Source organism: Myotis yumanensis, unplaced genomic scaffold, assembly GCF_028538775.1.
Source record: "Myotis yumanensis isolate MYYU_CA2020_CCGP unplaced genomic scaffold, mMyoYum1.0.hap1 SCAF_3, whole genome shotgun sequence".
NCBI classification, from domain to species: domain Eukaryota; kingdom Metazoa; phylum Chordata; class Mammalia; order Chiroptera; family Vespertilionidae; genus Myotis; species Myotis yumanensis.
In genome coordinates this window covers 138,290,623-138,302,856 of record NW_027223754.1, presented here as the reverse complement: position 1 = coordinate 138,302,856, position 12,234 = coordinate 138,290,623, and the positions used below count along the sequence as shown (strand labels likewise).

Genomic DNA, 12,234 nt, shown 5'->3' with positions numbered 1-12,234 from the left:
ATTATGATTCCCATTATACAAATGAGGAAACTCAGGCTCTGAGGATATGGTACTTGCCCAAGGTCATCCAGTTTATGAAGAGAAAGTGGGAACAGTACCTGTCTCTATTGCTATATTATCTTTACAGAAAATAAGAATAAGCTCAAATAGAATCAGGAAAAACAATCCTTGTGTCCATTAATAATGACAGGTTTTGTTATTCACTTAAATCTTTATAATGACACCTATGAAGCTAAAGAGTTGTCTAGTAATGATTGTAATACTGCATTTAGAGAAAATTCCAACTATAAAGGCACCATAGTTAATATTTGGGTAAATTTTAGTAAAACAATTCTTTTAATTAGTTAAGGAAGCAAAACAAAAGCTTTTCTATTTAAAATCTGTATCAGAACTTATAGTAAGTTAAAATGACAGCAAATGTGTTTAGAGTTTGCAAATAAATTAAAGAAACAAGACTAAATTTATAAATATAACTTGAGCACATTTCCCCCATTTTCACATAGAAAAACTTTTAAGCTTTCTCTACAGTTTCCATATTACACATTTCCCCATATTATGTTTTCTATTAGTAAAGAATTTATCTAAACTCTCTGAAAGTACCTTTACATTTTTTGATATCATTTAAAAAAGAAATGTAGTAAAAAAATTCAATCTACAAGTACTGAAGAAACTATCAAATAACAAGACAAATTCATATAGGCAGGCTTACACAATAAAGACTAATTAGTTTTGATTGAACATGAAGTATGACATGTTATTTTAAAATGTAGCCAATGAAAAGAGAGACAGCCTAAGTCACAAAGGCAACATTATAAATAAATAAAAAGCTTGTATTTGGTTATATTTATGCCACAAAAGCCTTCAAAATCCTATGTATATTATGCAGCCCCTTCCTATTAAATCTTGATATTTTAAGGAAAAAAAATTTGAATAAAAATTTAAAAATCATATTTTTACAACTTATGAGTCAGTAACTCATAGAATATATAAGAAAACTAAGAAAAGTTGCAGATAAACTTGGCAGACTAAAAGGAAACAATTATTAGGGCATTATGAAAATTAATTTCTCTGATTATGTTTCTCCTGAATTTGCAAAACTCAGATAACAACTTCATATAGTTGTTAAAAGGCTAGCATTGTCTTAAATAAGCTGAAAACCAAAAAATTCTAAGGAATTATGAGGCACAATTCTCTTAAGTACAGATAAAGATCTACTAAAGTGATAAAATGAGGAGATAAGGTATTAAAATATACCTTAATACTAGGTGTAGCAGTTTTAATAATGCGGATTTTTTTTCAATAGATGGAGTTACACATACGTTGATATATATGTATGCTATTTTGTTGTATTGACAACAAGCTTCAAAACTGCATATGTCAAATTTGCTGAAGGTGTTAACAACATAGATATTTTTATGCTTAAAAATGTCGAATTTCGTGCCAAAAAATGAGCATTTGCAGGAAGTTTTAATTCATTATTTTGAAAAAAACGTTATCGTATACTTCAGGAAGCTTATGGTTAACATGCTCCATCTCAAGATACTTGTGAACGCTGGTTTACGCTTTAAAAGTAATGATTTTGATGTGAAAGATAAAGAACGTCCAGGTCAACCGAAAAAGTTTGAAGACCAACAATTAAAAGCATTATTGGATGAAAATGCGTGTCAAACTCATAAACTACTTGCAGAAAGATTAAACGTTGCTCAGCAAACAATTTCCGATCATTTACAAGCAATGGGAAAGATTTTTTAAAAAATATCCTTTACTGATTTCAGAGAGGAAGGGAAAAGGAGAGAGAGACAGAAACATCAATGATCCGCTGCCTCCTGCACGCCCCCTACTGGCGATTGAGCCCACAACCTGGACATGTACCCTTGGCTGGAATCGAACCTGGGACCCCCCAGTCCGCAGGTCGACGCTCTATCCACTGAGCCAAACCGGCTAGGGCAGTGGTCGGCAAACTGCAGCTCTCGAGCCACATGCAGCTCTTAGGCCCGTTGTGTGTGGCTCTTCCACAAAATACTGACTTCTGCGCATGGGCCACGAAGTTTCAATCGCACTGTACGTGCGCACCCGCACGTGTTTTGTGGAAGAGCCACACTCAAGGGGCCAAAGAGCCGCATGTGGCTCGCAAGCCGCAGTTTGCCAACCACGGGGCTAGGGCAATGGAAAAGATTTTAAAGGAAGGAAAATGGGTGCCACATCAACTGAACGAAAGACAAATGGAAAAGCGAGAAGTCATCAGTAAAATGTTGCTTCAATGGCATGAAAGAAAGTCTTTTTTGCATCGAATTGTGACTGGTGATAAAAAATTGATTTATTTTTAAAATCCCAAACACACACAATCATGGGTTGATCCAGATCAACCATCAACATCGACTGCAAGGCCAAATCACTTCAGAAAGAAGACAATGCTCTGCGTTTGATGGGATCAGGAAGGTATGGTTGTATTATGAGCTTCTAAAACCAGGTGAAACCATTAATACTGATCGCTACTGACAATGAATAATCAATTTGAGCCATGCTTTGATCGTGAAATGACCAGAATGGGCCAGAAGACACGGCAAAGTAATTTTGCTTCATGATGATGCACCATCACACACTTCAAAACCAGTTAAAGACACGTTAAAAGATCTTGCCTGGGAAGTATTAACCCATCCGCTATATTCACCAGACTTTGCTCCTTCAGATTACCACTTGTTCCAATAGATGGCACATGCACTTTATGAGCAGCACTTCAAAATATACGAAGAAGTGGAAAATTGGGTCTCTGAAGGGTTTGCCTCAAAACAAGAGTTCTATTGGGACGGTAACCACAGATTACCTGAAAGATGGGGGAAATGTGTAGCTAGCGATGGACATTACTTTGAATAAAGCACTTTGGATATTTTTCTTGAAATTATCATGTTTTTTTTAAATTACAAAATCTGCATTAACTGGTACACCTCGTACATTAAAAACGATGACCCAAGGAACGGCTAGCATAGTAATATAGAAACAAAATAAAGCAAAATGATTGCTTAAATTATTTGAGAGAGAGGAATGAGAGGGACAGAGAGAAACACTGGTGTAAAAGAGAAACAGATCGGTTGCCTCCTATACACGCCTTGATCATGGATCAAACCCGAAACCTGGGTATGTGCCCTGACAGGAATCCAACTTGCTACCCTTCAGTGCACAGGATGATGCTCAACCAACTGCAGCCACACTGGCCAGGGCCAAAATTATTTTATATGTAGTTTTTTTCCTAGAGCATAATTATAAATTAAACGGAATAGGAACTAAACAATGATAGAACAGATATACGATAAAATGACTTTTTCTCGTACATACTATATAATATGCATGTTGTAGAGCAATAAAACATGTTTAAAGTAGGAAGTGATATAACCTTTTTTGAAAACCATTTCAAGTAATAAGCTTTTATCTTCTGGTCCTTATCTGGAGGCCATTATCACTGAATAAACCAGTAGTATCAGCACTCGCCTTGTCAATGGACAAGTGGCTTATGGGGGCACAATTTGGGAGACAGGAATGCAGAACAGAGATCAGAAGGTAACAGATATTCATTTGCTAATTTCTCCAGAAAAATCCCAACTGCTGAGGGGAATTTCTACACAGGAGAGGAATATGAATTGTCAAGCTAAAATTAGCTGGCCTTTAACTTAAAATTAAATAGTATCAACATGTGTTTGTCTTCTAATGCTGATTACAAAACAGAAAACTGTTATTTTAAAAATAGACAAAGCAAGTTATCAAGTTTTGATAAAAATTTAGATTGAAGACACTATTTATAAGGGCAAACCTATACTTACAGATGTATCATTCTCAAACATTTTTTATCTTGACTTTCCTGCAGATTTTCACCACTTCCTATGATTTTCTTGCCTGCACATTTCTTACTTAAAATAATTTATAAATACATATATGAAATACTCCAGAAAGAACAAAGAAGTTCAGAGGGCTTCTTTATCTTTTTATGTCAGCAACCAGGACATGAATCTGCACTACTACCTCAACCTACAAACACTTACTCGTGGGAAAATCTTGGATATGTATATCTCTTCCCTTTGCAGATCCCCAGTTAGAACATGCAGTTACCAGAGTAACCAGTACAAGCACCCATATTTAATGAACACAATAGAATTAGATGTATCCATCTGGACAAAGAAAAATGAGATCATTTTAGGAACCTATACTAAGTAATTTGGTATACATTACTGAATTAACCTATGAAATGCAATATATGAAGGATATTCAATGGAATTAAGGATAATTAAGCTCACTAAAAAGAATCAAGTTTTGAGCTCTGCCAAACCAACTGTTGGTAAATGATACTTATTACCTACTGACAGGGAGTGGGAGGGAACTAGTAAGAATATTGGTGACACTGGTAACTCACTGATGGCACTTGAAAGGGAGCAGAGGAGAAAAATCTAATCTAATAAGGAATCTGATAACTTGAATATGTTCATGACATTTGCTCTCTCTACCTAATTGAGTGATATTAAAGTAAATCATTTACCTCACTAAACTTTTTCCATCTGCAAAACTAGGAGACTAGCTGTTGCATCTCAATGATCTTATTTGGCATAAAACTTTATGGTTTTTACCATTCTTTTCTGATATAAGACCCTACTATCCATGTCAGTTAAAAAGCAGTAGCTAGTAAGCAAGCTAATAGGACTATCAGGTACAAAGAATTAGAAACTGACTTCTTTATGTGTTCCAGTTCATAAATATAATGACGGAAGAAAACATATAGAGATGCAAAATGTTCTAAAGTTATGAATTCTTAAGAATATAATTTCAACGGAAGTACCCAAATCTATGCTATATGTATGAAAATATGATTACTGAAAGAGTAATAATTCTTTCTTTGCAGAATAAGGCCAAAACCACACCATAGGTAGCTGAAAAAGACTTAATTAATAATATTCTTTTAATATTCTAAGACTAAAATTATATTTCTAAAAGTTAAAATGTTTAAAATACAGTAAAAAGGCCTACCACTTTGTTGACCATCTCCATATCACACAGATTGTCCACTAATATTCGACATGCTTCTTCTTTACCCCAGTGAGCTGCAGCATGGAGAGGTGTCCAGCCATCAAAATCTTTAATATTAACATCATAGCCTGCCTGTATTAAAAGTCTAAAGAAATTATAGTAAGTTAGATAATCATTAAAATCTAGAAATGAACAAATGTAACCAATAGCTTTATACCATGCGAGTTAACAAAAATTTGCAATATACTTCTCTTTTCATAGTTCAACCCTTACATCAATGAAACAGGGCAAAAGAAATTCTCAGAAAACACTGGCTAAGAGCATCTTGAGTTACTGCCATAATAATGCATTCAGCTTTAATTAATTCCTAGTGACTATAAGTCTTATGGAGTGACACTGATTACTTCTTGTTAATATGACCTGTAATTAAAATTTTCAGAAAAAAGCCTATAATTTTTCAATGTGAGATCATTCATTGCAGGGAAGTCTTCAGGTGTCCATATGAAAAATCATCTCAGGCTAAATATAATCTAAAAAATATACCTGGATCAGGCAAGCTTACCCTGTAGTATTTTTGTTGCCTTACAGTATAGGAATTAGTTTAAGTTTTCACAAATCTTTATGATCTACCATGGAAAATTTTCATAGGAAAATGACAATCTGACTATTAGGAACAAACAAAACAAAGCAAAACAAATATTCCAAGGGGCCCAGTCTACTTTTCTGCAGCAGTAGAAAGCAGATATCCAATCATCAACAAAGCTAGAAACAGGAATACATTTTAATACAATGCAAAGAGTTGCACAAATTATGTTAGTATGCCCTTCTAACTGTACACTGACATCAACCTTTATTTTACTTAGAAATTAAGCTCACAGAGAGCAAAGAATGGGCCCATAAAATGCACATAGCACAGCTCCACACACACAGGCAAAACACTGAATACTTTACAACTCATGAAATCTGGTGACCTTTACCTTACTTTCCAAGATGTTGAACTTGAGAAGGGCTTCTTTTTACCTACAGAAGGTGGTAGTGATAGCTAATATATAACCCTTCATTTATGTTTTAAGTACTAATTCCCTATTTCCCAACAATATCTAAAGCAGTGGTGTCAAATTCTGGCTCCAGAACAGAATCACTTGAAGAGTTTGTTAAAGAACAACAAAAAAAGATTCCCTAGCTCCACCTTAGACCTCTTGGATTTAGCAGCATATTAGGTAAGTCCCTGTAAATCTATATTTTTAATAAGTTCCCCATATGATTCTCATACCATGCTTGTCACCTACCTGCAGACCAACTTTTAAGAGACACCAATCTTTTATTTTTATTATTATTTTTTATTATCCTTTTTTATTTAAATTTTTATTGTTTAAGTATTACATAAGTCTCATTTTCCCCCACTGACCTCTCCCCTGCCACCCCCACCCCTGAGCACATGCCTCACCTTTCCCCCACATCTGTGTCCATGGGATAGGCTCATATGCATGCATACAAATGCTTTGATTGATCTCTTACCCCCTCACCCCACATCTTCCCTCATAGGTTGGACAGTCTGTTCAATGCTTCTATGACTCTGGTTCTATTGTTGTTCATCAGTTTATGTTGTTCATTATATTCCACAAATGAGTGAGATCTTGTGATCTTTATCTGTCTCTGACTGGCTTATTTTGCTTAGCATAATGCTCTCCAGTCCCATCCATGCTGTTGCAAAGAAGAAGTATTCTTTTTTATAGCAGTGTAGTATTCCATTGTGAAGATGTACCACAGTTTTCTAAACCACTCATCTACTGATGGGCACTTCGGCTATTTCCAAATCTTAGCTATTGTAAATTGTGCTGCTATGAACACAGGGTTCATATATCCTTTCTGATTGGTGTTTCTGTTTTCTTGGGATATATATTCCTAGAAGTGGAATTACTGGATCAAATGGAAGTCCAATTTTTAATTTTTTGAGGAAATGCCATACTGTTCTCCACAGTGGCTGCACCAGTCTGCATTCCCAGTAGCAGGAGACACCAATCTTTTAAAGAACAGGCTAACACATATATATCCAGAGGTTTAAATAAAAAATATGTCCATTAATATATGAATTATCAGAAAATTTATATAATAGAGACAGAAATAATACTGGGATATAAGATAATAAAATATATCCCCCATTAGAAAATATGAATTATAATATTAAATATCCTGAACAATATAAAATTTTAAGTATCTGGGAGCCTGTTTGGAGAGAAAAGAGTCAGGAAGGTAAATACATTCCTCCCCTCTCCACCCCCAAATAGATGGTTCTCTGTATATGCCAGGCCATAAAAGGATACTAAAAAATATAAGATAGTACTTACATTCAAAGAGCTTCTAATGAAGGACAAAAATCTAGTAAGTAATTTAAAACAACAATCAACCCCCACAGACAGGTTCTGTGATGGGGATGCAATGGAAATACAGAACTGAAAAACATCAAAATCAACTGAAAGGGAATTCTGTGTGTTTTTTGGGGAAGGGGTACGTGGGAAGAATAAGCCAGTCAGAGGAAGCCATGTACCACATGATCTCACTCATATGTGGAATCTAAAGAACAAAATTAACTGATGAACAAAACAGATCCAGATACACAGAAGCATGAAACAGACTGTCAAACCTTAGAGGGAAGGCAGAGTGGATGGGAAGAGATTAACTAAAGAACTTATATGCATACTAGGGGTCAGGTGCACGAATTTGTGCATGGGTGGGGTCTGGTCGGCCTGCCCCAATTGAGGCCAATCAGGCTGGGCCAGCCGGAGGCGGGGGGCTGGGGGAGGTTAGCTGGCCAGCCCCGTCCCTGATGGGGTGGGGGTGGGCAATTGGGGACAGGGCTGGCTGTGGGGGTGGGGGCATTGGCTGTTGGCTGCCTGCCCCGCCCCTGGTCGAACTCCCGGTTGAACTCCTGGTCAAGAGGACAATTTGCATATTAGCCTTTTATTATATAGGATTATTATATAGGATATGCATAACCCATGGACACAGACAATAGTGTGGTGAAAGCCTGGAAGGGGGGAGCGGGTGTGGGCTAGAAGGGATCAATGGGGAAAAAAAGGGGACATCTTTAATACTTACAACAGTAAAGATAAATTTTAAAAAAAAGGATACATTTGAAAAAGGTACTCTATTTTTTATTTCACATGTATTTTTATTTATGTATTTTCATAAAGAATATATTCACAAGCTTCAAAAATGAAAAAGAATAAGTGATTATATAGCAAAATCATTCTCTTGAAGCTGACCTTTAACCAGTTTCACCTCCCTATAGATAACCATACTATATATTTTGATTGAATGCTTAGAGAAATTTTATGCATATTAGTAAGTACAACTAAAAGATGTTAAATACAGATTATACACACTTTTCTCCTTGGTTTTGACATTTAAAAATATGCCCTAGCGCTCTTTCCATATTTTTATGTAGTGTTTTTTTTTTTGTTTTTTAATCTTCACCCAAGGAGTGAGGATATTTTTTACATTGATTTTTAGAGAGAGTGGGAAAAAGGGGGAAGGGGGGGAGGGAGAAACATGGATGTGATAGAGACACATTGATTAGTTGCCTCCTGTATGAGCCCCAACTAGGGTTGGGGTTCAAACCTGCAACCCAGGTACCTGCCCCTGACTGGAATTGAACCTGTGATCCTCTGGTGTGCAGGCTGATGCTCTACAGCACTGAGCCACAGGACCAGGGCTATATATAGTGTTTTAATTGCTACAGAGTATTCAAGTGAAAGGATGTATCATATTCATTCAACCGTTCTCCTACACCTATTACAAACAACACTGCTAGCACATACCTTACTTCCTATGTGAGTGAGAATATCTGTTAAAAAAAAATTCCCAGAGGTAGAACTGATAAGCTAAAGAATAACTGTTACTTTAACAGAATTTGCTCAATTGTCATTTATACTGCCAAACATTTTGATTTTTGTTATATGATAGATAAAAATGGTAATTCATCATAGTTTATCTGCACTTATTATGAATGAGGTTGAACATTTAATTTTTCATAGGCTTAAGAGGCTTGAACTGAGTTAAAAGATTGAAAGAAATGTGCCTTCAAGTTGAAGTAATGGTGAATAAAGGTTACCTAGACAGAAACAAGAGTAGGTATTAAGACATCATGACAGAATTTCAAGTACACAGATGGAATAATGCATACTTAAAGAGCAATGATAGCAGCTTAATTTAAAAAAGGAGCCAGTGGCCAGATGACAAATGGTCTTATGTGCTAAGTTCAGGAGTATAACATATATTCTAATCTCTACTGAGAATCTTAAAGGATTTTAAGAACCTGAATAACCTAATTACAAAGACTACTTGGGAGCAGTCTAGAATCTATTTTACAGTGTAATCCAGTATATATATATACTAGTACATGTTTACAGAAAAAAGAGTTTTAACAAATCATATTTACCTTTACCATATGCAATACCCTTTGATATTTCCAATTCTTTCTTTAAAAAAAGCTATTGGCGCCCTAACCAGTTTGGCTCAGTGGATAGAGTGTCGGCCTGTGGACTGAAAGGTCCCGGGTTCGATTCCGGTCAAGGGCATGTACATTGGTTGCAGGCACATCCCCAGTGGGAGGTGTGCAGGAGGCAGCTGATCGAGGTTTCTAACTCTCTATCCCGCTCCCTTCCTCTCTGTAAAAAATCAATAAAGTATATTTAAAAAAAAAAAAAGCTATTGGCGACTCACCAAGTTCCTTTCATGACCTGCTAATAGAATCTGAAAGTTTGAAAAATTTTGGATTAGAGAGAACCAGACAGGGGACAAGGAAACTAATAAGAAGTTAACTGTACTACTCTAGGAGAAGGCTTAAATTATTGAAGTGTAGGGATTGAAAAAAGGAGGAAATCTGCGAATAGTTGACACACACTGCTTCACTTTTTTTACTGAGGAGAGGGAATAAGAACATGACATCAGAAACACAAGAGGAATATAAGGAATATAAAGAACACAGTAGATTTTGCTAGGGCCAGTCTTATTTCCTTTCACATACACATAACAAAAGCTATGCATTAAATTATTTTTTTCACTTAGTTGCCAACACCTTTGTATTGCATAAGTAAAAAACAAATAAAACCCACAAAAATTTGTGATATAAAGAAACTTTGCCCCCCAAAAAATTTGCTGATCAAAATATATCCCTATATAGTCGAAGTTGCTTACAGTTTGATATTTAATATTATGCTAATAGCACTTGAGACCCAGTGTACACATAGTAAAAAGAAACTATTTTATATAAATTACATGTTAATAAATATTCAATAGAAACCGAATTCTTAGAATTTTGAGAATTAAGCTCTCAGAATATATAAACAGAAATATGTTAACATATGACATAGTTCTTAGTCTCAGAAACCAGAGTTTGCCAATCTGGGAACCCCAAAATGACAGTAATAATTTATTAGCCCAGAAGGTAACAGATAATGGTCGTCTGATACTTATTTACTTACTGGAAAATTGCAACTAAAGAAACAAATGTAAAATAATAAAAATTTGAGAGTGAAACAACAAGCTTTAGAAACAAAGCAATAATATTCAAGGTAGTTTTTCTTCTGTAAATGAATGTTAAATAACTTTTATAAGCTGTTTTGAAATGTTCGCAAGGTATCTTAAGAAAAGGAACACCGAATTAAAGAAAACAAATCAAAGTAAGAAAACAACTGTGAAAAATAATACTTACTTTAAAACTTCTGTATAGCCTTTAGCTGCTGCAACATGAAGTGCTGTACCTCCAGATTTTGCATGCCGGACATCATTTATATGACCACTATTTAGCCATTGTCTTGCATCTCTTAGCATTATCCGTTCTTCTTCCTTTCGAGCTGCTTCTATATCAACACCTGATAAAATTAAAATTGTTTTTATTTTTCTTCACATAAAATGTTTTTCTATGTTGGAAAATAAAATTTTCTAAAACATTTTAAGTTTAAATAAAAATTAGAAGTGAAATTATATTTTTGAAAAATGGGCTGCTTATAACAAACTGGTTAAATGAAAAATGTGGGAATACTGTGGATATTTTATGAGACTTCTCTGCTGATTACTTAGTTTTTGTCCCACAATATTATTTTGGCTCTCTTTTTAACTTTTCTGATTTTTCCTTTTGTTTTTAAAATGTCAATATTTACCTAGGTATATCATCTCTTGATAAAAAAATTTTTTTTAATCAATCATATATAATTAAGCCTCATATTCCTATATACTGCTTTAACCAGTTTACTAAACACTTCAACTTGGAGGTGCTGTCTTCATCTAAAATTTACCAGACCTTAAAACAGATTATCTGTCTAACAAACACCCTTTTCTTTTCCAACATACCTACATTGTCCATACCATTAGTATTAGTTTTATAATTTTAATATGTAGATATTCATTAATTTAAAAGAATTTACTAAGCACTGTGCTAGGCTGAGATAGTAAGAGTGGAAAGAACTCAAAAGGAACAGGATACTATATTCTTACCTTCAAAGAGATCAGTATTCTGAGAAAAAAAGTAAAATAGAAAAGATAATCCTGAAATTTATGAATGAGCTCATGTCTTATGGCTTCATCTGCAGGCTATTTAACAATGCATTAACAATCTTACTAGAGAAGAATATTAAAGTTAAAGATAGTGCTTTTTTATCTTTATCCCCACTGTGTGGATGAGGTGGATGAGTGCCTGATACAAAGTAAAAGGGATCAATAAGTAAATGTTTACTAAATGAATAGAGTAAATAAATAAGTATAAAATCACACACAACACAAACATACATCCCCTCAGTTAAGATATCGCCTATAAATCAACATATATGTATCCAACTATCTGTTCAGGATTTTTCATCCATCCATCCATTCAATATGTACTGAGTGTCTACTATATGCTGGCTACTTTATAAGTTCCTATGGGTATAGAAGTGAATTTATGTGGCAGAAGATGATACATCTGTGAAGAAAAATAAAGCAGAACAGAAGGACAGAGGGTAAATAGAAAGAGGTGTTATCTCATATGAGTTGGTAAAGAACAGTCTCTTTGATAAGGTGGTATTTGGAGCAAGAAAATAAGTGAGTGACAGCTATACTACAATATGGGAGAACATTTCAAGCAGAGGGAAGTAGTAATAGGCTCTGAGACAGAAACTTACTAAGAATGATCTTTTGATTAGAAAAATCAGGGTATCTACAATGAGCAGGGTGATACAATATAAC

The 12,234-nt window shown here is 34.8% G+C and overlaps 1 protein-coding gene across 8 annotated transcripts in view; it reads right to left on the bottom strand.

Moving 5' to 3' along the window:
* The window catches only part of PPP1R12A (protein phosphatase 1 regulatory subunit 12A), a 149,076-nt gene that overhangs the window by 54,493 nt on the left and 82,349 nt on the right, over positions 1 to 12,234 (bottom strand). For all 8 annotated transcript variants that reach the window (XM_070409663.1, XM_070409668.1, XM_070409664.1 and 5 more), the window contains exons 4-5: positions 10,727 to 10,886; positions 5,011 to 5,155 (exon numbers count right to left, since the gene is read on the bottom strand). In XM_070409663.1, the coding sequence (XP_070265764.1) occupies positions 5,011 to 5,155; positions 10,727 to 10,886 (305 nt within the window). The remainder of the gene's footprint in view (positions 1 to 5,010; positions 5,156 to 10,726; positions 10,887 to 12,234) is intronic.